Source organism: Peromyscus maniculatus, chromosome 7 (genome assembly GCF_049852395.1).
Source record: "Peromyscus maniculatus bairdii isolate BWxNUB_F1_BW_parent chromosome 7, HU_Pman_BW_mat_3.1, whole genome shotgun sequence".
NCBI lineage: Eukaryota > Metazoa > Chordata > Mammalia > Rodentia > Cricetidae > Peromyscus > Peromyscus maniculatus.
Window position 1 is genome coordinate 92,280,708 of NC_134858.1, and position 25,723 is coordinate 92,306,430.

The window sequence follows — 25,723 nt, forward strand, 5'->3', positions numbered from 1 at the left end:
TGTGTGTGAGTGTGAGTGAGTGTGTGAGAGTGTGTGTGTGTGTGTGAGTGTGTGAGTGTGTGTGTGTGTGTGTGTGTGTGTGTGTGTGTGTGTGTGCAGTCTTCGAGCCTGAAGTTAGATCACAGGTGGCTGTGAGCTACCTAACCTGAATGCTGTGATCCACACTCTGGTCCCCTGTAAGAACAGCGAGCACTCCTGAAGGCCATCTCTCCTACTGCTCTTGTTAATTTTTGCTAAAAGGAAAAGGGAAGCTTGAATACAGGTGGGCTGCTGACGAACTTGGCCTGGGATCCTATAGAAGGAGCCATAAAGGGTTCTAGAACTAACATAAGACTCTGCCTCTATCTGTCAAGTGGGAAGGGTCTGGAAGGTTCTGGAATCCAGGAATTTCATTTATGAGGCAGACCAGATGAGAGGCATTAAGACCCCAGGAACACAGCTGAGTCTGGTTCTACTCTTGCTAGCACACTACTGCCTGTGCCTTTAATTCAAACCTTTTGCTAACAAAGGCAGAAATGTTCTCTCTGTGAGGACTCTGTTGGTGTTACAGATACTGTATCAACAAAGGCATGAAAGAATTATGCAAGGAAAACATTTTCCCCCAAGTTCCTTCTCAAAATCTTATGTGCGGGGGAGAAAAAAAGTGTAAGAAGAATAGAAAGAGAGATGTAAGTAAACAGCAAGCCAAGCCAGTAGGCGAGCTTGCACATCCAAAGATTGCAAGGGGACACTGGGTTATTTCAGTGTTCTGACTGTTGGTTTTTTTGGCCCTTAATGTTTTCAAACCAGAGGATCCAAAGCTGCCAGTTCCTCAGACACAGCTAGTGTTGAGATGCTCTCCTCTCCCTCCCCCGGCTTCAGTCCATCTTTTTCCTCCTGTTTAACTCTCCATGACCCAGGTGATTTTCATCTTTTGCGGACTGAACTTTTAATCACCAACTGGATGCATTCTTCTGTTTCTTGTGAACATGATCAGCTGTTCAATGTTTACCACTTGAGAAAATTGCATTCGCATTTTGAAGCGTAGACCTACTAACCCTGCTGCTGTTGGTAAAACCATTCATTGTTCCTGCCCTTATCTGCCAAAGGGCCAGGCCACCCCACAGCAGGAAGTGTGTTCTTTGTGGACTTGCTTCCACCCCTAGCCCCAGTGATGTAGCGCTCCAAAGTGGAGAAGGGAGATGACTGCTAAACATGCTTTACTGGAAGCAAAACACTGTTCTGATAAATGGTTCAAGTTAATATATCAGAATTTACAGACACAAATGCAACCAGGGCCAAGGCAGTAAAAGCAGTTCAGTAGCAAGCTTGGTAAGGGTCCCAGGAAGAGCATACAGACAGCCCTAGTCAGCTCTGATCATTTCCAGGAAGACACAACAGCCCAGCATGGCCTCCATTGCATTTCCCAACAGAAGTTCACAGTTTGACTTTTTACATATAACCTTTTTATTGTTAGTCAATGATTCTGAAAAAATTTAAAATACTCTCCTGGCACTCAGCTGCCAGTGTGCAACTTCTAGTAGTGAGGAATAAAGGGAAAACTCTACTAAGATAGCCCTATTCATTAGGAAATGGAAAGCTGTGTGTAGTTCAGGGCCTTACTACTTACAGTGTATTCCAGAGACGGCAGCACTGGTGTTGGCTCTGACTGTTAGAGTCCAGAACCTCAGGCCTCATCCTATATCTGTTGAATCATAGTCTGTGAACTATCAAGGTCCCTGAGTGATTGGTCTGTACATGGGGGTTATGGTGATAATGATGACCTGGATGAATGTAGTGTGGAGACATGCCTAACATCCTAGAGAGGCCTCCACCACGACACACCTACCCTGGGGGATACCCCAGAATCCTTAAGCTCTCAGAACAATTGACTGACCATCAAGCAGCACCCAATGTGGTCCTCTGGCTGTCCTCACTTTGCTGTGGGTCATCTCTCACCTCCCTCTTCTCCCCTCCTCCTGCTCTCAGGGAGCATGGAGCAGGCTTTACAGCAAACAGTGAAAGAGTCAGACAAGGGGCAGGGCTTTGGTAACTGCTTACCTCTTGCTCCAGACACCTCTGGTTTCCTTCGCCTGCAGTGCCTACCTCTTCCTTAGTCACTATCTTGTTGTCTTTGGTTGGTGGTGGTAATCTTCATTTGTTCTGTTGTTTTGTTTTGCCTCAGGCCTTAGCCCATCATTATTGGAATTAGAAGCCCCAATCTAGGATGATTCTCGAACTCAGATGGGGGATCTTTTGAGAAAGCTTCATCTTCTTAGCTCTCACAAACTCTTGTCTAGTCTAATAAATAGTTTTTATATTATTTAAGCAATAATGATAGGAAGATAGTATGTCCGTACTCACCACACATATATTTTTCCGATATTTTCTATCCATTATTAGTTGAATATATGATACATAGAAGCCAGAGATATGGAGAAGCAATTGTGTGTGTGTGTGTGTATGTGTGTGTGTGTTTCTTAAATGTACTGACACTTGAGTCCAAACGTAGAAACGTAATTTCTCTCTTGAAAGTAGCTAAAGGTAACACTTCTGTTAAATCCAGCCAAGTTGTTGTGAACTGTGATGACTCTGTATTTGGTAAGATAGAAAACAACCTATTCTTTTTGGTGTAAACCTCACATTTTGAAAATGTATTTAATTGAAAATAGCATCTTTGACAATAATATCTCTGAAAAATGTGTCATTAATTTTTGATGTCATTCCTCCCAGCTTTACTATGACATCGGGGGACTCTGATGCCCTTACTTGTTGGCTTAGCAATGTGAGATTTCCTATGTGTAAGTGACCCTGAGTTCTCCTCAAAACCAGAAAGAGCCCGGTTGTTCAATGTGACAGAAAGATCTCTAGACTTTGTGTTCAAGATCATTTGGAAAAGCAAAATTGCGTGGCTCCCACTCTTGGGGGAGATTCCTACTTTGCTTTCTGTTGCTTTGCTGTGATAGACACAATGACCAAAAGCAACTTGGGGAGGAGAAGCTGTGTTTCTTTTTTGCTGTTGTTCCTGTTTTCTCAAAACAAGGTTTCTCTGTGTAGCCTTGGCTGTCCTGGAACTCATTCTGTAGACCAGCCTGGCCTTGAATTCACAGAGATCCACCTGCCTCTGCCTCCCAAGGGCAGGGATTAAAGGTGTGTGCCACCACTACCTGGCCTCTTAAAACTTAGAGTCTGTCTCTGAAGGAAACCAAAGCAGGAACTCGAGGGAGGAACCTGGAGGTAGGAACTAAAACAGAGACCACAGAGGAACACTGATTTAATAGCTTGCTCTCGTGGCTTGTTCCGTTTGCTTTGTTGTAAACCCGGGATCACCCATGAAGGGTTGGCCTCACCCGCAATAGGCTGGGCCCTCTCACATCAATCATTAATCAAAATAATGCCCCACAGACTTGAGTACAGGTCACTCTGATGGAGGTATTTACTCAGTTATGGTTCCCCCTTTCCATATGAACCTAGCTTGTGTAATTGCCAATAAACAAACAAACAAAATCCTAACCATCGCAGGAGTTAAATATGTTGTGTGAATGCTACCTCCATCTCCTGGGGAGACAGGTATTCAGCACAGATGAAGACCATTTCTTCGTCTATTCTTATTCTAATTTCAGACTGAGTATTTGGGAAGGCTACTGTTAGGTTAGGAAAGAGAATGCTGGTTAGCAAAGTCAGAGACCTGTTCTTGGCTTTCAATCTGATGAAGGTCGTGTTTATTTTGCTTTAATAAATAACTAAATGCTAGAAAACATTATCAGTTACAGAACTGTCTATCTTGCTCTCTCTTTCCTTGCTTTTATTTTTCTTCAGACTTTTATAAAGATAGAAACTTTCCGAGTTTGAAGTCAATTTAAAAGTCGTTTATCCCATCTCCTCACTTTGCTCCCCAAATGTAGATGTATATTTTTGTAGAATAACCCAGTATCCAGCTTGCAGAATCATCAAGGGCTACTTCCATTCATCTATGGAAGGAAGCTACTACCTCTCACAGTACTCCAAACTAATCTGACTGTCTTGAATTTTTACTATGTGACAGACTAAACTTACTGGGCCATTTGTGACTCCCTGGCAAGGTTGCTTTTGTGGGGACCAGTGCTCATTTTGATTCATGTTGGCCACAAGACTCCTCCCCACTCTCAAGAGCCAATATGCAGTCCGTTGAGAGAATCATCTCTTCCCAGTTAGATCTTGGCAAAGTTCAAGAATGGGCAAAGACACAAACGTGTGCTTCCTTGTAGAAAACACCTACCTAATGATGTCTCTTGGCAGCTTCCAAAATAGAGCTTATTTCGACTGATAGTTTCCTGGAGAGAGAGAATGCTCAGTAGTCTTTTGTGCTTCCCAGAAAAAGTGTTAGCTGGGGAAAAAATGGAACTAAAGGCTTGGAACATTCAGCAGGAGTTCCTGGTCAAGCACACAGATTATTATAGTGTTTGTTAGATGACAAGGAAATCAGTGAGAGGTAGGTAGCTGCCTATGGTCAAAGACCAAGGTTTCCTAACTAACACTCTGTTATTCTCTGTTATCTCAGTAGACTGTCCTTTTTTTTTTTTTTTTTAAATTTTGTGTCATCAACATTTTCTTCAGTTGTACCTGTAAGGATCAAATCAGGTTTGCTAAATCACAGGCGTCTTTGTTCTAAACAAAGGAGTGGTTACATAATCAAATCAACTGTAGACCCTCTTTACGCCTAAATCCAAAGACTCAACTCAGACTAGATGAAGGCTCGTAGAACATTTCACTTCAGTGCCTAATAGAGTAAAGCCATTGTCAAGCTGGGGCATGGGGAGTGGTGGACAGGGAGTAAAGAGCTAGGAGTAAGTTATATCTATTGTCTGGTGGTGTATAGACCATAATACTGGGTGATAGTCCAAAAAGCCCTCACTGATCAGTTAGTATCATTGGTCTTATATAGGTCTAGCATTAGTCTGGTTACTTACTATTATGTCAGGAGCATTTGAGAACAACCTCCAGACAGACCTTCGTTAAGAGATACTTGGGTTGCTGGGCGTGGAGAGCAAGAGTGATGGTGGCAAAGCTCAGATACATCACGGAATCATTTCTAATACGAAAGTAGGCATTTTATACGCTGTTCTCCTTTAAAGTATTGGGGCAATTTCTTTTACATTTGATTAGTGGATAAATTTTGCTATGAAAGCAAAGCCTCCGAGAAATCTGTCCACTCTAAAGAGTGAATTGAATTATTACAAAAGAAGCTCACCTCATAACCTCAAAGGAATTTCAAGGAACAGGTTGTGTTTCATGCAGCACAAGCGAAGCGGGCCTCTTGAAGCTTTCTATTCTAGATTTAAAATCTTTCAAGAGTACGTTGACATGGTTGAAAATGAATCAGGGCAAAGAAATAATGTTTGATTTTCATCTTTCACAAGATAAATTGTTCATTCTATCTTGTCATTAATAATGACAACATATTTTAAGGCCATCAATCAAACGGCAACTAATGTAACATCTTAATTTGAACTAAATATGTTTGAAACATCTACATTATTTATCAGCTGACTGCTTGCTGGGATATTGATCTGATTGGGGAAAATCCAGAGGGTTGCATTTTCTTGTCATTTACATTCTGTTGCAACCAGCAGTTGTTTTCAGGGTTCCAAATGGTACAGCTGGAAAAGATAAATATGCTTTAGAGACTATGAAACGAGATGGAAACTTTCCTATGAATGATGTATTAGGCAAATTATATTCAAATCACAGGCTTTTTTCCCTTTGCTGAAAAGGCTTCAGGGGATTGACATGGATACCCAGTTCAGGTGAATTTAGGAGAAATAAAAATCACATCCCTGGACCCGCTGCCAGCTGGCTTCAGTGTGGCTTCCACTAAGTCACTGGCCTGACCAGGTCTTGATCCCTATAGTTCTGCAGGAGCTGATTCTGGACCGAATTGCTGGACTGTTTCCTCCTACACTCAATCTAAACACCTGGCTCCAAACAGTATTTTAGTCTCACACTTTGAGAAAGATGGCGGAGCACAGGCCAAGGGATAGATAACTTCTGCACACTTTGTGATAGGTCCCTTATCTGTGCAAGGGGAATGGTAGGAGTTGATTCTCTCCCTTCCCAGCAGAACGAAAACAAATGGGATGATGGCCACGCTTTCATATGCTTTCAAAGTCATGGTCAATGGTCAGAGGTTCGTTCACAGCCTCTCTTCTGTTTTTGCCTGGGTAAAAGTCATAATTTTATTTAAAAACATATTTTAAAATTATTATTATTATTATTATTAGTGTTTGTGTGTGCATATGTGTGTGATATATATGTGAGAAGGCATCCATGCCATAACACATGTGGAAATCAGAGGATGACATGGAGTTGGTTCTTTCCTCTCATCTTTTTTGGGTTCTGGGGATTGAATTCAGGTCACCAGGACTGTGTGGCAAGCACTTTACCCTCAGAGTCGTCTTGCTGACTCCCTCTCCTTGAGGATCTTTCTGGAAAGCCTCCCCATCATTATTCACCAGAGAATATGTACATAGTTATGTATGATTTATATGTATCACACACCAGGTACTGATATACTTACCCACACATATTTCACATCAGATGATCTAAGTTGATATAATTGGGCTTAAAGCAAGGAAGCCACCTACACTATTCTGTTAATTAGCATATACATGTTCCTTTAATAAACAGAATTTATTCTGGGGTTTTTACAGTATTTAAAATGAAAATCTTGAGGATTCACTCTGGCACATTCTACAAACTTCTTAGAATTTTTCAGTGACCAGCATCAGATGTGACCTAATGAAAAGAGAAATTGTCCATCTATTACTATTAATATACTCCCAGAATTATATATTCTAATTTAGAGTGTCTTATTAGTGTGGCTTGGGGCCAGCAACAATGATACCACCAGGGCCCATATCAGAAATGCAGAATCTTGGACCCCACACTAGTCCTCTGGTTCTGTGTATTTGGTTTAAACATTGGAGCATAAAAAGTGATGATTTAGAAAACTTGTGTTGAACCCTGACCACATCTTAGAACAATGGACAGACTTTAACAACATGATACTGGAACCCACCTTATTTTGTCTAAAGTCTGCCTTATTTTGTCAGAAGTTAGCCAGTATCATAGCCTTTATATGATTCTAATATACAGCAAAATTTATGAGCCCATGAATTAGGCAATCTACTAGAGAAATTCACTGAGCTGAAACTTTATCCACAGCACATTCACTGATTCCACTTGTCTTGATAGCCATTTTTCCTTCCTATGCTGTGACTTTCTTTTCTTCTTTCTCTTATAATCATGTCTGATCCTATGCCTTCTTCCTCCTGACCATGATGCCCCTTCTCAGGGTGTGTGGCCCTTTAATGTGTGTGGCTGGATTTGTGTTGTCTTCAGGATCCCTTTCAGCCTTGCACAAGTATATTTGAAATCATTGACACTGAGTGGTGGTGGGTGGGCTCTGTGCTAGACCCAGCTCCTTTTCACAATTGAATGGCTACTGCTATGCTAGACAGGGAATGTGAGAAGCATAAAATCAGGATGCCCTGTCAGGCTCTGCCTATATGTAGTGTTTTTTTATTTTTTTTTAAACCAGATTTCTTTTCTCTTCTACATCCAATATTGCAATTATGCCCATTCCATATTCATGTTAGGGTTTATATCATATTTATTCCAAGAACCTGAAGGCACTTCACAGAAGGGAGTCTTAATCTCCAACAGGCAACTGTGTAGTTTTCTGGAGCAGCAGGAACTATCATAAAAATGCAAGGATGAGCGAAGCTTCCAGAGGATGCTGGGATGGAAGCAGAGGCAAGAAAAAAATGGATTCATCTTTCTTCCAATGGTCTCAAGGTCACAGACTGGGATCCCATCCAGGATTAAATAACAATGTATTTGATCACAGCTTGCTGTCTGCAGTATTTTCCCCTCTTGAAAAATCACAATGGATAGTGGTAGGTTCACAGGAAGCCAAGTACAGAACTGGCTGGAAGAAAACCATGGAAGGCACAGGACTCTACAACTGCAGTCCGTGCCCAGAGGGAACATCTTCTGGACCCTATCTGAACCTGAAATAGGATAAGATGGTTTCCACCAGAAACAAAAGACATAGTGATGGACTTTAAAACTTAGGAAATGAAAGCACAGCTACGTTAAATTGCCTTCTTAATACTAAATAGTAAAAAATAGAAATGTTTTAAAATCTCATTTATATTAATTGTTGATTTTACCTGTTTATAAAATGTGAATTATGATGGCTGTCCAGCCGATCTCTCTCTCTCTTTCTCTCTTTCTCTCTTTCTTTCTCTCTCTCTCTCTCTCTCTCTCTCTCTCTCTCTCTCTCTCTCTCTCTCTCTCTCTCTCACACACACACACACACACACACACACTTCAGTAAAATTACAACATGTGGGGTGATAATACTCCCACCAAGAGCCATAGAATGTCTAACAAAACCCCCAGTAGCAGGCATGAGAAACTTCCTGTGAATTGTTGTCTAGAGGAGTCCAAGAGGCTCCCAAAATAATATAGGGCATTGCTGTTGCCCTTGGTTGCCTTGTAGAAATTGAAGGTAAGTCCCTATTGCTAAAGACATTACACACTTCAGACACTGCGCTCTGATAATGTGTGCTGGAGCTGACTAGAAAGCCTCCTTCCTGGAGGTTAGTTTTCATTGTAACACAAGATGATGTGCTAAGGAAGGAATGCAATCTGTAGTATACACCTATGAACCACAACTATGACCAGCATGGCAAGAGGTCCCCAATGGTGCAATAGTGGCACTTACATTTTAACTGTAACCAACAGAAATCTAATTGAACTTAATAAGGCCTCCTTAACAGGAGAAAAATCATATCTGGGACTGGAAGCCTAGCCAACTGCATGTGGCTAGTGAGGTCATGGATCTTAGAGGAGAACCTGCTCTTGCCACTTCCTTAAACCAGCATTGTTCCTGACTGCATTCAAAACACTTACAGTGTAGGTAAGTGTAAATCTCACACCCTATCAAAGAGCCTTTTGGCTGCAGCAGGAGACCGTTGCAGAAAACCACAACTAGTAAAAATGCTTCGCAACACTTTATGGTAGGATGCTCATCTCCAACTGATACATCTACAAAAATGCTACTACACCCCAGACTTAGGGAACATTGCAGGAAGCAGGTGGGGGATGGAAAGATGGTAAGAGCCAGAGGACCAAGAAGTCTAATAAGAGATTGTGCCTTTTATGACAGGGAAGCTGCACCCATGAATCTCAACAACATGGCTGGCTAAACAAGACCTGAACAATTCCAAGACGAGTTGACATCCAAATGTAGATGAGGGGGAAATCCCACAGGTCCTTAGATGAAGAGTTCCAAGTAGTTAACTGCTGAGAGAGGGAGAATTAGTCTGTCCTAGGAATGAGCCCCCTGATTGGTTATCCAATGCCAAAATGGTTAGCCTTAAAAGCATAAACATTCAGGTAATACTAAATGGACCCAGAAAGCTGTATTTTTATGCTTGTTCATTTACATGCACTTGTAACAACAATGGTTAAAGAAGAGGCCATGAGCTGGGGGTTTGGGGGTAAGGAGGGGTAGCAGTAGGAGTGAAGGTATGATGTAATTATATTTTAATTAAAGAAAATAATAAAGAATTTATAAATGGAGCTCAACACAGGACAGGCCTATCTCATGTCCCAGTAGTAAGTGGCAGATGGTGATGGCTCTAAGATTACCAATGGTTGGGTTTTCTTTGTTTATTCGTGAGGATTTTTGTTTGTTTGTTTTCCTATGTCAAGAAACTGCCTTGAATTAAACAGGATTTACAGTTCAGGAAAGCAATCAGAAGTTGGGAAGCCCACATAGCGTTGGAGCTCTGTGAACAGGATCGTTATCTGGATGCATCATTCAAGTTCCACAAATATGTCAGCTGACTCTCACAGCCTGCTCAGAGCCCTCAAAGTCCCAAAAGCCAAGCATTTCTCAGTTAACTTGAACTGGACCTCTCACAGACACACTTTCTTTTATGAATTCTCTTGATTCAGATGACTTCTCCTTTCCTAAGGGTGGAAATCATGTGCTAGAATAGTTTTGTATTTTTCACAGGATTCAGCAGAGATTTTTATGAAAGTAAATGCTTACTAAGACCATGGAATATGAGAAACAGTGACAAGAATGGAGGAGGAGATTATGAATTTGACACCCATAAGAACCACATGGCCCCACAGACACTCAAAGGTCCATATAATCCTGCCATCCAGAATTCCCTTTGCCATCTTTTGCTCCTAATCATAATGAAGCAAAATCACTGTTTTCGTACTCTTCTTTGTGAGCCCCAGTGAGACATGAACAGCTTCCTAGCATCTCACTGATCTGAAATTGATTGAAGTTCCATCCCTGCTCTCTGTCTGGAAAAAGACTTGAGTCTCTTCTAGTCAGATGCCTAAGAGCTGCTTGTCTCAATTTCTTCTTTTTCCAGATTCTCTTCTACTCATTATGATCTCACTTTACACTCTAATGGCCCTAAATTAATTGGTCCTCTTGACACTGCTCAACTTCTCTGACCTTATTAGAACATCTCCTCTCTTTGATGCCTCTGACACTCACACCTCTGGAGACAGATTCCTGGCCTCTCTGTTTTCTTCATTCTCCTTTAACTTTCTTGAAGTGACAGGGTCCCCAGGCCTCAACAGTGGACCTTCTTCTACTGCATGTTCTTTCTAGACTTTTATCTATATCCAAGACTAGACTAATGCACCTCAAATATTTGCTCTCAGGTCTGAATTCTAAGCAAACCCCCTACTGATCTATTTCAGACACCCAACAGCCTCTCACGTTTGCTGAATGAAGAAATTTAGTGTTCAAATTAATAAATTCCTGATTGACAAAATGAGTGAAATTGGCTGAAAGACCCAGTTCCATGCAACATAGCACTAAGGACTTGTGATTTTTCCAGTGGGGCATTACTATTGAATGTATGCCCCAGTAAAAACCAAGTGTGATACTGGGACCATCAACAGCACATAAACAAATAAATAGGAAAAATTTGAATTCGAAGGGAAACATTTAGGCACAGATTTCAGAAACCCATGGGCTGAAGAGACAGCTTAAAGCGTTGGAGTGGGCACTGTTTTTCCAGACAACCTGAGTTTGGTTCCCAGCCCCCATATTGAGTGGCTCCCAACTGCCTGTAACTCCAGATACATGGGGCCCAACATCTTCTGAACTCAACAGGTCCCTGTACTCATGTGCACATACTCAAACACAGAAACACCCACACACACACCCCCACACACACACACAATGTAAAAATTTGTTACATTAGTTTATGAATATTATCTGTGTAAAGGTATGTGGCATTTGTTTGATGATGTAAGGCTGTGTTTAATTATGTAAACATGTGTTGCATTTGTTGCACCTTGCCTGCCTAAGGCACCTGATTGGTTGAATAAAAAGCTGAACAACCATTAGCTAGGCAGAGGAGAGATAGGTGGGGCAGATGGGTAAAGAGAATAAAGGAGGGAGAAGAATGAGAGAAGAGAAGGAAGAGAAAACAAGGGAGAAAGAGAGGGAAACGTCTGAGGCCAGCTAGGCAGCCACCATCCAGCAGACACAGAGTAGGACATATAGAAAGAAAAGTAAAAAGCCCCAAGGCAAAAGGTAGATAAAGAGAAACAGGTTCATTCAAGAGCTAGCCAGAAACAACACTAAGCTAGGCTGTTCATTCAAAACTAATAGTAAGTCTCTGTGTCATGATTTGGGAGCTGGTTAATGGCTCCAAAAAAGAAAACCTGGTACGTATACACATAATTATAAATAAAATAAATCTTTAAAAATTTTCAGAAATTCAGGTGCACATTGATTCTGGGGCCTGTGGGTCCCAGATTGCCTCAATAGTGAGTAAATTTCATATAGTTGCCTGTTCTTTGTGCTCAGGCAGATATGTGATCCTTCAGTGCTAATGGAAATAACCCATGCTTCCCTTGCTTAGCCATTACGAGTTCAATGCAAAAATCCTCCTTTCTTGGTGATATGGACATAGCTTAATGATGGTTTTTTTTTTTTTAAAGAAAAGGAGGGCAGAGAAATTTTTTAAAACACAGAGATTAAAATGACATATTTTGAAATTACCCAAGCAGCTGGACGCTCTGGAACTTTTTGTTTTGCAACATTTTCCCAGCATGCCTTTAGGTGTGTAGTTTAGAGAGTGTGAGACAAGATGAAGAAACTTAAAATTAGTACGTGCATCATGAACACTCAGTAAAATATGTTGAGCATACTTTTCCCCACATTCTCTTGCCCAGTGCCCTCCAGTAGAGCAAGTGATATACTGCCATCTTGTTACTCTGGTGACTGTGGCAGAGTCCCAGCCCTGTGGTCTCCATTGTACCTGTGCACCACTCTCCGAAGGCTCGCACAGAGTGGACAGCATGTTTCTGTGAGAGCCCAAGTTGACATCAGCGTTATCAATGGCTGTGCTTCTGATGCGGCAGCCCCTCACTTGGGAGGCATCTAATTTCCGGGAGCCCTGGCGACTTCTGTCTCTGGTTTGCCATGCTGAGACACCTAAACGGGTTTCTGTGAAGTGCTGATGGAAGACAGCACTCTATGAAAGTGTATGGCTGCTAATGAGTTCACTTTTCAGCCTCCCAGTTAATGTAATCTTACCTAATTGTCATAATAATAACAATGTAGCAATGACAATAGCGTGCCAATATGTGAAGAGCAGAGTAAGAATAACTTGTTACAGTTAGCAGTGATAGTGATATTGTTAGATCAGTACCAGGGAAAATGACTAAAATAAGCTCATACTGTGCTGGGTTCAGTTTTTTGGAGATTTTCTTTTTGCGCTGCTTTATTTATTTATTTATCACTTTATTTATTATGTTAATTGAAGGAAGTAACTATGATTATAATTACTTTTGTCTAGTAGTTCATCTGGAGTAAATTATTAATTTATATTTTTAAAGCAAATGTGTATAGATCCCCACCCACACACTAATTTCATAAGTATTCCAAAGCATTGCAAAGCTATGCTATGTGCTAAGCTTTTGTGTTTGTCCACCCAGATTCAACTCAACGGAAGCTCACTGTGTGACTGTTTAACCTCTGTGACTCTTGATTGTCTCATTTGTGAAGGGGATAATTACAACGCCTTCCTCAGAGGACTATGAGGATTAAATAGCACAATGACTATCTATTGTCTGTAACAGAGCTCACTAATGTGCATTATTGTTTGTTTCTACCATGGCTATTATTTTAAAAGAATTAGAAAAATGCAGTAAAGCAGAAGAAAAGTTCACATTTAATTCCTTTTATGTAACTGCTATTAACAGTAATAATGGATCCTATGCTGTTCTAGTTAGCTTTCTATTGCTGTGTTAAAGACCATGACCAAAAGCAACTTTGGGAGATATAGGGGTAAGATGCAGGGGTATTTGGGTGTGGGGTAGTCAGGGAGTGGGATGTGGTGACTTAGGCCTTACTGGGCCAGGGAGGGAGTGAAGAGAAGACAAGCAGATGGACACAGGGACAGAAAGCTGGGATCAGGTGGTCTGGGCACCCCAGAAGAATAGCATGGAGCGGCTTCAGGCTGAAAATCCCCTGGGGGAGAAAACTGTAGTGGATATTTTCTACACACACTATCAATACCCACACTCAGAACCCCAAGGAAGGCTTTGCCAGTTCTCTCTGGGTCTTACTTGGGGAAGGCTTTGCCATTCACATGGGCTTGGGGTCCCTGGCATGGCTGTGCCTGTGTCAACAATGTACATCCACACAGGACCTCATACACTCAGGGTGTCCTCGGCTCCTCACCAATAACGATAGCCAGATCACACCTGAGACTATGAGAACTTGGTGCTCTGTGTTGAGGACAGTCACCTCAACATCCAAAGTAGTCCCAGAATAGCTGTCTCTCACTGGAGAGATGACCAGCAGTTACTCAGTCCTCAAGGCTGGGGCCTTAGTAGTCCCAACACAGCACTAGAGGCCTGGAAAGTACATGGACAACCGCTGGTCCCTAAACCAAAATGAAAGCTTGGAAACTCGGGTTTTAGCAGTGGTAGCAACAGTGGGACAAATCAACTCACCGGTGTGATGGAAGGCCATGCCAGCCAAAGATGACCTTCCTTTTAGCTACCCAGATAAGGAGTTAAATGTGCTGCCCACAGTCAAGGTGGGCCATTGCACATCAGTCAAGGCGATTCCTCAGGAGTGTATCCCTACTCAGGAGATTTTAATTTGTGACAAGTTGACCTAAGAACCAATCATGATAGAAGAAAAAGGGTTTATCTGGCTTCTACTTCCATGTCATAGTCCTTTGTTGAGGGAAGTCAGAGCAGAGACCTGGAGGCAGGAACTGAAGCAGAGACAATGGAGGAGTGCTGTTTACTGACTCATTCCCCATGGCCTGCTCATTTTGCTTCCTTATACTACCCGGGACGGTCTGACCAGGGTAGTAGCTGGGATCCCTACACCAATTACTAATCAAGAAAATTCCCCATGGACTTGCTTGCTTACAAGCCAATCTGATGGAAACATGTATCCTTTTCTCAGATGACCCTGGCCTGCGTGAAGTTAACAAAGTCTAGCCAGGATACATGCTTACAGGTTTTTTTTTTGTTTTGTTTTTTGCTTGAACTGATGTCTAAATTTACTCAACTTCAAAATTTTTAAATTTATTATTTATTAAATTTTGTTAATAAATTTTCTGTATCCAACATATTCTTGTATATAATTTTAATGGTTGAATATTGGCCAGTCTTATATGCTGTAACTGTTTTTTGAACTATTGCTCTAAAAAATACTTGTGATCTGAAAAAAAAAACCTGAATATATATGTTTCAGGACAGATTTGATTAATTTATTGGTATTAATCCAAGGAAAAAATGATGAAATACAGACTACCTTGACAGTGCTTTTCAGGTGAATTGCCGTATTGGCCTATATAAGGGCATCAGTTTTGTCTACAGCAATTGTACAAACATGGCTTCTAGCTTCCTCTTAGCTTCACTAAGCACAGGCAGCAGGTATGTGCGTTGTTTTCTCTTTTCCAAATTAATGGCTTCTGAGCAATATACCATAAGTCTATTTCAACTCAGAGTTTCTTCTTCCACCAAATTAACTAGTAGATCCAGAACTCGGGGATAGGATCATAGTTCGTAATGTTTACCGTGGTTCTGTAGCCTGGTGGTGCTCGGTGTCTGAAGTACAGTTCCGGTGGGAAAGGATCTTCATGAAGCTGGGATGTGAAAAGGGCTGAAAGGAGCAATAATGAAGATCATTCCTCTATCCAGGTTGTCATTGTCCAAAATGTCACAGGGCCGTCCGTACTTGCAGATTCCCACCAAGGGAATGATGTTGGTAACAGATACTATTTACATTTCATTTTTGTCTGTCCTACTAAATCATATGGTCAATGAAGGCACAGATCTTGGTTCATTAATTCTTAGTAGAGGACCTGATATAGTAGGTGTTCAATAAAAATATATATTGAACAACAACAAAATAAGCTCAATGAAGCTTCCTGGGATCTGGTGGGAGATTTTGTATTTGGTGGCCAGTTTGTGGCCCCTGGGGTTACCCTTGACTGAGGCCCTGGGACTTGCCTCTTTACAGCCCCTGTGGTCATACCTTACTGGAACAGTGTTTGCTAATATTGAGTACATTCAGTCTGGTTAAGATTCAGTTCCTCTCCTGGAATCCATGCTCTGCAGAGCCATGTTGGGTGTCTTATCTCTAGTTTACTGTGGATCCACTCAATAAGTTCAATGCAGAGGATGGTGTCAGCCTCAAGTTTTTAAGGATATTCCAGTCCTGCCCCTTGGACTGTCTAGAGTGATTACTTCATGGCATGGCTAAGAGTCCATTGCATGAGACAGCTTATTGGTATAGTGGAAAGCAAAAAGCCATTCTTCAGGTAACACGTTGTGGTGGCAAAAATCTCCGGCATTGGAACCAGGCTGTCTCAATTCAAGCCCTAGCATCCTGCTTAATTTGCCATGTTAAATAGGTTACTGCATCACACTGTGTAAATACTGTTGACCTTACAGGATCGACTGCAGATTAAGTTAATTAAAGCACGTGAAGAGACAGAAAGTGTAAACAAATATTTCCCATCTCCATCTTCTCAGAGCAGTAGGAAGCAGCTCCCTGAGAGGGCTAAGGGCACTGGACACCAGATGTTGCTTGTGTGATTCATCCTCTATTATTGTTACCCTATCTGATGAATCAAGGTACCGAAGGCTAGACAGTTCTAATAATACCCTGCATCATATAGCTTGAATGTGATAGTGACTGTTCAAATGCAGCTCTTTCTGAAATAGCCCCTTAAGGAGGTAGTTCTCTTAACAGAATTGAAAGTGTTTGTATCACTGTGGAAATCGTTAAGTTCTAATAATTGATATTTAGCCGTTTCTTAACCATGCTCAAAACCTCAGCACATTTAAAAAAAAAAGTAAACTGCAGGTACATATAAGGATTTCAACATCTGTCTAGAGATTGGATGGGCTGCAGTTTCTAAGGACTATTACTGATTTTAAATTATATTGGTACTGAGGGTCAATTCACCAATCTCTATATTTTCTCTCTTAGGGGTTAAGCAAAAATCAATCCTTTAAATAAATAAATAAAAGCTTTAAAGTTTTCATTAGCATATGCTAATTAAATATGATAGTGGATTTGTAATGATATTTTCATACATTATGTGTATGACATATTTTGGTCTTATTAACCTCCCCATTGCCCTCTCTTGTTCTCCTCCTTCTTCAGCAGACCCCCTCCCCTTCTCAGCTAGTACCCTTGTACTTTCACTTCTTAATTTTATTTTAGATTTTTTTTTTGTTTTGGTAAATAAGCTTAATTAAGGTTACTTATAGAAGGAGCATGAGTGATGTGCTATTTACAGGAGCTTGGGCAACTTAGCCCATGTTTTTTCTGGTTTTACCTAGAGAATTGCTTTAGGTTTTCCATGATCATAATGCTGTCTCGTGCAGTGTACTCTCAGGCACGTCATGACTCAGTACAGGCTTTTGACCAGGTTTAGAGTACCAGATGTGAATTCCCTCCAGGGAAGTACGCCCCAAATTCAATCAGAAAATAATGGGTTACCCCCTCAGGAGTCACACAACTATCTCAGCAGTGGGCACGTCTTGCTTGGGAGGTCACGACTATAGCTTGTGGGGTACATGACTAAGACTGTTGATGACAGCAGCAGGTAGACGGTCCCAGCACTGTGAAAGCTAGCTGGGAGAAGGCAAGCTTCCCTCTCAGTTCCAGCTTGACTTCTCCGTGTTCTGCAACCAAAGGATATGGCATCTAGTGCAGGTGGGCAACCGGCAGCAGTGATAGGAGCCTGTGTTGCTGTTCCCTTCTGGGGCTCCTAGGGAGGTAGTCTACCCCTGGCACTGGGATTTTCATTCCCTAACCTCGTGGCTTCTGGGACTGGCTTACTTTTAAAACCATAGGATGGCAAATTATGACCCAGAGATGCTGCATTTCGTGTTGTAGAGATACTAAGTTACCCTTTAAATCTTCGTTAAAGAGCATCCTTCTTTGCAAAACCAAATATATAGTCATTTCAGTGCTGTCTTCAGTGCTGTTGAAGCCGATGTGCCCTTACCTGACGGCTGCTTCTCCACTCAAAGTGAGAATGTCCTGACACTAGGAGCAAGACAGGCGTATCTGTGGGAAAGGGGCTGCTGGGCTGTGGGGTGGCTGCAGCAGCCAGCTGTCTTCTCACCACAGCAGACACCCCTAGCCGATAAAACAAGAAAAACTGAAAAGAAATCCCTTTCCAGACATCAACACAGCTCTTAGATCTGTAGGCACGATTTGCTGGGCCACGTTTGACAATTTTTTACGTCTTTGAAGCTTACCTTATTTTCCATGGCATATGCTATCAAATGCTCCATTACCATTTGCTAGATGAATGGATTGTGATATTTAGTGAACATGCTGTTCAAAGCTGAGAGATCATAGTGGCCATGAGTTGATAGGATTGGTGGTTTCCACATGGTACCTATCAAGAAAGCTCATTAGAATGTTCTCTGAGGTAGCATGGATTTACCCAGGATCCAGTTTGATGTTTAAAGGTCTTCTGTTTCTCTTCTACAGGTTAATTATGTATGGCTTTGTGAAGGCCATGGTGTATGCTGGCCAGCTGAAGAGTGGAGACTTCCATTTCACTGACTGTTTATTTTTTGGCTCACTGATGTCTGCTACAGATCCAGGTAACTGTTCAAATAATGCATTTCTTTCTTTGTAGAATCAAACATTTAAATTGGCAGTTTCTCCACGGGCAGTCATCTCGTCTCCCTGGTAATAATTCTTCATTCCTCATCACAGGCTGTTGACACATCTGTAAGTGAATTAAATAAAAAATCAAGAAAGAAAAGGAAAAAGAAGTAGGTGAGATCAGACAGCTCCCAAGAAATTGGTCAGAAAGCAGTCTCCATAGTGGAAGGGACTTGGTAAAACCATTATTGCTTCTCTCAAATACAGAGTCATTCTAAGCTGTTGCACTTAAGTTCGTCTCTATTCAACATATCTTCTTTCAAAGTTGAATTAAATAGTTTAAAGATTCTTTTAAAACTGTTTGCTGTGGGACTTTTTAAACACGTCAAGGAAAGGGAGCAGAGTAAAGATAATTGGCATCTACCCCCTTACTAGCCAAATATGAGCACATGTTTTCCATCCACTCCTGTTTATTATGATGGTATCACATTAAAGTGAATTTCAAGTATCATATTTTGGTATGCAGATACCCTGAAAGTGACCATTGTTGCCATTATAAAACCTACAACTATTCATGACCATGATTCAATAACATGAAACCTCCAGTCACTGTTTAAATATTCTCAGTTCTCTTGTTATTGTCATTATTGGTTTGTTAGTAGTTTGTACAAAACATTTCCAAAGATGACACGTAATTAGTTGCCATGTCCCCATGTCCCCAATGTTTCTTAAATGGTTAAAGCTAGAGGCTTAATCAGGATCAGGTTCAGCCTTTTCCTATCTGGATTACTTTAAAAATGATGCTGGGAGCATCACATAAGAAGGAAAATGGCGACCGCTGACTCAGCTTTTAGCGTAATCTATCACATTTGTGAATTGCCAGTCTAGCAAAGACTACCAGAATGTACCAGAGGAATGAAATGGGTTCCTTATAGGATATAATGAAAGAGAATGCTCACTGTGGGTGTGCAGGCTAGTTTTCTGTCAACCCGGCACAAGCTGGAGTCATCAGAGAGGAGGCAGCCTCAGTTGAAAAAAAAAGTGCTTCCATAAGATTGGGGTATAGACAGGCAAGCCTACAGGACATTTTCTCAAGTAGTGTTTGATGGGGAAGGGCTCAGCCCATTGTTGGTGGGGCTGCCCCTTGGCTGGTGGTCCTGGGTTCTAGAACAAAACAGGCTCGGTAAGCCATGAGGAGCAAGCCAGGAAGCAGCACTCCTTCATTGCATCAGCTCCTGCCTCCGGGTTCCTGCCCTGCTTTGAGTTCCTGTCTTGACTTCCTTCAATGATAAACGGTGATGTGGAAGTGTAAGCCAAATAATCCCTTTCCTCCCCAGTTGATTTGGTCACGGTGTTTCACCACAGCAATAGTACCCTTGACTAAGACAGTAGGGAACCGTGTGTTATCTCAGGGGGTGTAAGAAGAGAAGGACTTGTCATGGGGCTTGGGTTCCCATTTGTGATATTTAGGGAGTCAGGCTTTTCTCTAGATGTGTCAAGAAGTAAAAGTAATTCCATGCTTATCCATTTAGTTAAGTATTCTTTTAAAAGAGTTGAGACCAGACTAAGCCTACATCTATAAATGGTAAAAAAGCCATTTCCCTCTTCATGGTTAGAATAGGTGATGTTCTGTCAGTGTGGATTTGGATAATGCTCATTATTTATGTTTAAAGATGATTATTTAGTTCTGGCTGCTCCATCCTGCTCAGAGTGACCTTGCCTGGGATTGTTCTGTGGAACTGTTTATGTCCAACAAGGGGACCACTAGACCCAGTAGATGATAACAGCCAACACCCCCTGACCAGCAGTCCTGGCATCAGATGAGGTATACTGCACACTCTCAGGCTCAACCTCAGACCTCAGAATCTAACAGTGAACCCAGCTACTTCCTAGGCACAGACATCTGACAAGCTCTACAGATTGCAGTTTCCTGTCTACCCATTGGCTGCCCCAGTTCCCACTGAAGGTCACTATTTAATCCAGTATAGTCTCCTCAAAAGAGTTTCGCTGTTCAGCTATTGGAGCACCCTATGGTGTAATATAAACAAACAACAAGAACCAAGCAAGACAAATGATTCTTTCCTCTAACTTACTAATTTCCAAAACAATGTGTCATTTCCATGGCATCCTCCATATGTTACTAGCAAGACAGGTCTTTAAAACACATCTTTCTGAACATGTGGATTTTTAACACAGCTGTTACTTTTCGTCTATGCTGGGAACTCTTTTTTTTATGGTTAAAACACTCCATTTTCACAAGGGGGGGGGTCTTCAGGTTTCTACTGTATCTTTTTAACATGACTCTCATGGTCTTTGATTAAACTTCTTGCATTTAGATAGGTCTAGTGTTCCAGCTTTATCATCTATGACTTTCATCCCTCAATTTAAAATCACTCATCTCTCCAAGGAGCCTTGGATCTTTTAAAAAGAAAATTCATTTAAGGACCACTTTTGCTACTGTTTTTGTTACTATTGGATGGGTAATTATTTTTAGACCTCTGTGTTTAGGCAAAGTTATACCAGAAATTCCTTTTAATATTTTCAGCTCGGTTTTAGGATTATAGACATTTTATTATGATGTCATGAATTTTAATTTGTATTTGCATTTTTCTTCTGCTTCTTTTTCTTCCTCCTACTATATTAATATAATTTTTACTTGCTTAAAATATATACCCTCAAAATTATCTCACATACATTATTGCTAAAAATATAGCAACTGAAAATGGCTTAAGATTTTATGTGGTTATTTTTAGCCTTTGAGTATACCCCACTTGGGATGCAGTTAAAAGTTATTCCGTTTTTAAATCACTTGAAATGATTCCGATGTGTGGCTAAGCCCCAAGTCAATCATAATAATGCTCTTTTGTTTCACTGTGCTTTTTTGTTTTGTTTTGTTTAAAAAATTAGATTAAATATCCCCCGATTCAGAAATGAAAAGCCATGGGGTGGGAAGCCTAACTGCTAGTCCCATCCCCTCTGCCCTGACTTCTGAGACATTTTGGTGGTTGTTGGATTACATTTCCACTTCCAGGCATACACACAAACATGAAAACGCTCTAATCTACACTGTGCTATACTGGCTATTTTTCTTAGCTGTATTTAATTAGCAGCATGTTGGACATTGGCAGCATCTAAAGATCTTTCTCGCTCCCTTTTACAGCTACAGAATAGGCCACTATTTAGCCAATCTCCTATCAATGGGCATTCGAGGGTGTCTTCTTGTGCTTTTAAATTAGCAATTGTGCTGCAATTAACAGCTCTTAAATTAACAGCTTTTCATGTGTTTCCAGTGTGTCTTTGGGAATGATTTCTAGGAATAGATATGCCTAGATAGTGAAATTCTCCCTTAAACTGTGTACCAGTTTGCATTCATGCTCGTGATCTATAGAGGTTCATTTTCTTCACAGACATGCTGAGGCAAATTTAGGATCCCCCATAGGTTAAGGGATTTACATCTTGCTGTGGTTTGCCCAAGCATTTCTCTTATTATGAGTAAGACTAAACATTTATTTACATGTCAAGGGGACATAAGGATATTTTTTTCAAACTCCGGTTTGGAGCCCACAGTGTAGATGAGGGAATCAGAGATCCATGTGGCGTAAAGAGATAGACTGCTCCACCCCCAGGGTGAACCACAACTTGGCTATTCCATCACTACTGAGAGATTTACATTGCATTTTCCAGAATGATTCCACACTACATCACATGCCCCAGGGAAATGCAGAGGTGACTTGGCAACAGCTGAAAACATAAGCTCAAGACAAAGGATTTCATCCCTAGTGATTTTCTAGCTAGTTAGGGCTCTACTCTTCAGCTAAATCTGAACATTCTGCCTTTCAGTGTTGGGTCAAATTTCAGGTCACCTTTACGCAAATGTGTGTGTTGCAAAGCACCGCATCTTTTGTTTCCTGGTCTCAACAGTGAGTTTATTGCTACAGCCTGAGTTTGTTGAATTCTGACTGACTGAGCTGTCTCCAAGCACATCCGAGTTGTATTCAAGCTTTGGTCCTTCTGTTACTGGTGATACTCCCAAGGTTCTGTTTGAACAACACAGAAAATGGACTGAAATGGTAGGAGGGGGGAGATCCAGCCTAGTCAACGGTTATTTACCTCCCTTGTATCAAATAACTGAATAGACAGATGAGTCCTTTAAAATCTCACATCGGCTTGCAGTCGGGAGGAGAATGCAGGAAACTGAACCCACCTTCTGTGTCGAGCGTGGGCCAGCTGTGCACCTTTGGGCAGCTGCCTCACTCTCTTAGACTTCACAGATTCTCTCAGGTGGAAGATATGCAATCTCTTACCTTCTCACCTCCTGACCTTTCAGATGAAGACACTGCCTCTTCATCCGTACACTGGAAAGTACCAACCACAGCCCTTACAGCCTTCCAGCTCTAGCAGCCAGTTACTCTTATTTCTGTGAGATCTCTTTGAAAATTAACTTTAGTTTTAAAGAAAATGTAAAATCAACCCAAATCCAGTCAGCCGGTTAGTTTGGAATTCTAACCCCACTCAGGAATGTGGTCATGATTTCACACAGCAGAAGCCCCGCGGCACATAGGCAAGAGTCCTGGCTTCCCCTCTTTTACTGAGAGCTAATTGTTATATTAAACACATTGAACCCACTCTCTACTAAATTGGTGTAATTTAAGATCTTCAATAACCTTAAAACACTTAGTTAATCTTACCCCACAATTATTCATTTATTGCCTAAATTCTCATGACTCACTAATTTATGAAAGAGAACCTGTGCTCTCCAGGCCTGACGTTTCTTGGCCTTCTTTAAATGAATCCTTTCCCGGTTAGCTGCATCTGAGCCAGGGTTATTACCTACTCATATGTATCTGTTAGAGAATCATGTTTAGACTCGATTCTTCCTGCTGGTTTCAGACTCTCTCCAGCTAGGTTTGGTTTACTTCACTTAGTGAATTTCCTAGTTTAGCTAGGATGAGTTGACCATAATTTGATGGTCAACTGATGAGGCCCTTGCTTCTACAATGATTAATGGCTGTGACAGTGAGTAGATACCTAGGGACAGACCCTGACAGAGACAGTGAAGCCTGGACAGCAGGGTACAGGAGCATCCACTCAATCTATGAGGCAGCTTTTCTTCAGATAAATTCAGTATAAGGAGATCAAAAAGATGGGGCAAAGACAAAGAAATTTAAAGACAGTAGCAAAAGGCTCCAACGTGGGGAATGAAGGTCTGACTGGATAACCCCACTGTCAGATGGTCAAGCCCATGAAAGGAACTGCTGCTCTCTCCTCCTGGCTCTTCCTTCACAGACTTGGAGCCATTAGGTAGATTGAGACCACCCAAGATAATGATTTTGACTCAGATTTCACTGCCCATTCAAGTGTGGTGGGTAAGAGAAGAGAGGGGTCTTTAAGGACCATGAAAACACAGAGAGTCGCCCAACAGGGCCACATGTCTTGAACGTGGCTGGTCCGTGTGTCTCACTTGAGCTGTTGCACTTCTTACCCCACCTTCTGCAAGATCTCTGCTCAAGTGCCACCTTTGAAGTAACGCTAGCTTTGCCTGGCCTATAAAAACCATGCCTGCCTCTCACCCCAGGCACTCAACATCCTCGCTCCATTTATTTCAACAGTACTTACCAGCACTGATTAGTTATTTTTATTGAGCTCTCTAATTATTGATGGTCTGTTCCCTAGGTGGCAAGGCTTTTCACCTATCTTTTAAAGCTAGTACGTCTACTGTCTGGAACAGTGGGTTTTCAATAAATTAATTAATGAGTACATTTGTGGAAGGAACTGTTAGAGCAAAGTCTGGAGCATTGAAAAGAATTTCCTCTGAATTTGAAATGGGAAGCAGTTGAACACGCAGGTCACTCTCGGTAATCAGATGTTTCATGGCCCTGGAAAGGATGGAGACATGAGGTACAGGTCAAACTCGGTATATAGAAATATTTGGTTTTGTCCTCTAAAAAGATATAGTCAACTAAAATAAAAACGTGTGCGTTTTTTTTCTAACCAAGTAGATAGAATTTCCTTCTCCCTGTCAGGTAGTCAGGTTGGCACTTTCCTGAGAAGAGCAAGCCATGGTTCATGGACATGTGGAAACGTAATAATGATGTAGGCATTTGAGATAGGAAGTTACTCAAAGTAACAGTGTCTTTTAGAAAAAAAAAAGGAAGGACTCCATACATTCTTCCATGTATTAAGTAATCAACCAGAGAATTCTGAAACTCATCCTGGTATTTGACAAGAGTGGTATTTCCTGTGAGGTCTGGAGAGAGCTGCCTATGTGAGCACATGTGATCTGTGCCTCTTTGCGCTCCATCGTTTCTCCGTTTCTTCTTTGAATAAAAATGTCTTCATTTTCTATGCTGCAGCTGCACTGAGACTCACATGCAGCTGCCGCACTTTGAGCTCCAGAAGTATTATTTCAGAACTCAAAACTGGAGGATAACTCTGACTTCATAGACTTGGCTATTTCTCCCAAGAAAATCACTCCAGGCTGTCTTGGATTTGGGTCAGATTAGCTAAGGTGGGGGTCTACAGCCCTGTCTGGTAGCTTACAAGATATACATGGCTACTAATTACTTAGAATGTGTCAGGCTTAGTCAATATGTACTATAAGCATAAATATACGCTCTGTTCCAAAGACAATATTAAAAAGTATCTCATTAATAACTTTGTTGTTTCCGCTGTGCTAGAGATCGAACCCAGGGCCTTAAGTATCCTGGGCAGGTGCTGTGCCCCTGAAACATGAAACTAATTTCACCTGTTTATCTTCACTGTTTTTAATATGACCACTAAAAAATTAAAATTATGTGTGTTGCTTGCATCACATTATTGGATAGATGCTTCAATAGAGCAATGTCAAAGGGCAGGGCTGTAAGCCAAATACATAATCCTTAATAAAAACACCACAACAATTTAAAGTTAAATAAAAGAATCAGGCATGCTTACAAGGTGTGGTGGTTTGACTAAGAATGGCCCCATAGGCTATAGTTTTGAACACTTGGTCATTAGGGAGTGGCACTACTTAACCAGGATTAGAAGGTGTGGCCTTTTTGGAGGAAGTGTGTCACTAGGGGTGGGCTTTGGGGTTTCAAATGCTCAAACCAGGACCAGTGTCTCTCTGCCTGCTACCTGTGGATCTGAACGTGTAGCTCTCAGCTACTTCTCCAGCACCATGTCTGCCTGTGTGGCAGGCACCATGCTTCCCACCATGACGATAATGGACTAAACCTCTGAACGTAAACAAGCCCCAGTTAAATGCTTTCTTTGATCAGAGTTGCTGTGACCATGGCATCTCTTCACAGCAATTGAACAGTGAGTAAGACACAGGGCACCAGGTGGATTATGGCCTTTGTTGAAATACAGGTCATTTATATTTTATGAAATTGAACTAAGACGTCTGAAATTTGCTTTCTAAAAATCTCTTTTCCAGTCTCCCTTTTTTCCATTGTAATGCATAATGACCCACAAACTACTTTACACCCATGCTTCAGAAGCAAAGCGAGAAGGGAGTAAATGTTTGGATGATTTAAATAGCTGTGCCGTCTAACACATAAACAA

At 41.4% G+C, this 25,723-nt stretch overlaps 1 protein-coding gene and 1 long non-coding RNA gene across 2 annotated transcripts in view; one reads left to right on the forward strand and one right to left on the reverse strand.

Moving 5' to 3' along the window:
• Slc9a9 (solute carrier family 9 member A9) overlaps nucleotides 1–25,723 on the forward strand; it is a 548,574-nt gene that overhangs the window by 123,118 nt on the left and 399,733 nt on the right. Inside the window, exon 5 of the mRNA XM_076576829.1 lies at nucleotides 18,059–18,174. Within this exon, the coding sequence (XP_076432944.1) occupies nucleotides 18,059–18,174 (116 nt within the window). The remainder of the gene's footprint in view (nucleotides 1–18,058; nucleotides 18,175–25,723) is intronic.
• LOC143274303 (uncharacterized) overlaps nucleotides 14,786–25,723 on the reverse strand; it is a 59,916-nt gene continuing 48,978 nt past the window's right edge. Inside the window, exon 3 of the long non-coding RNA XR_013052884.1 lies at nucleotides 14,786–18,302. This is a non-coding gene — a long non-coding RNA (uncharacterized LOC143274303). The remainder of the gene's footprint in view (nucleotides 18,303–25,723) is intronic.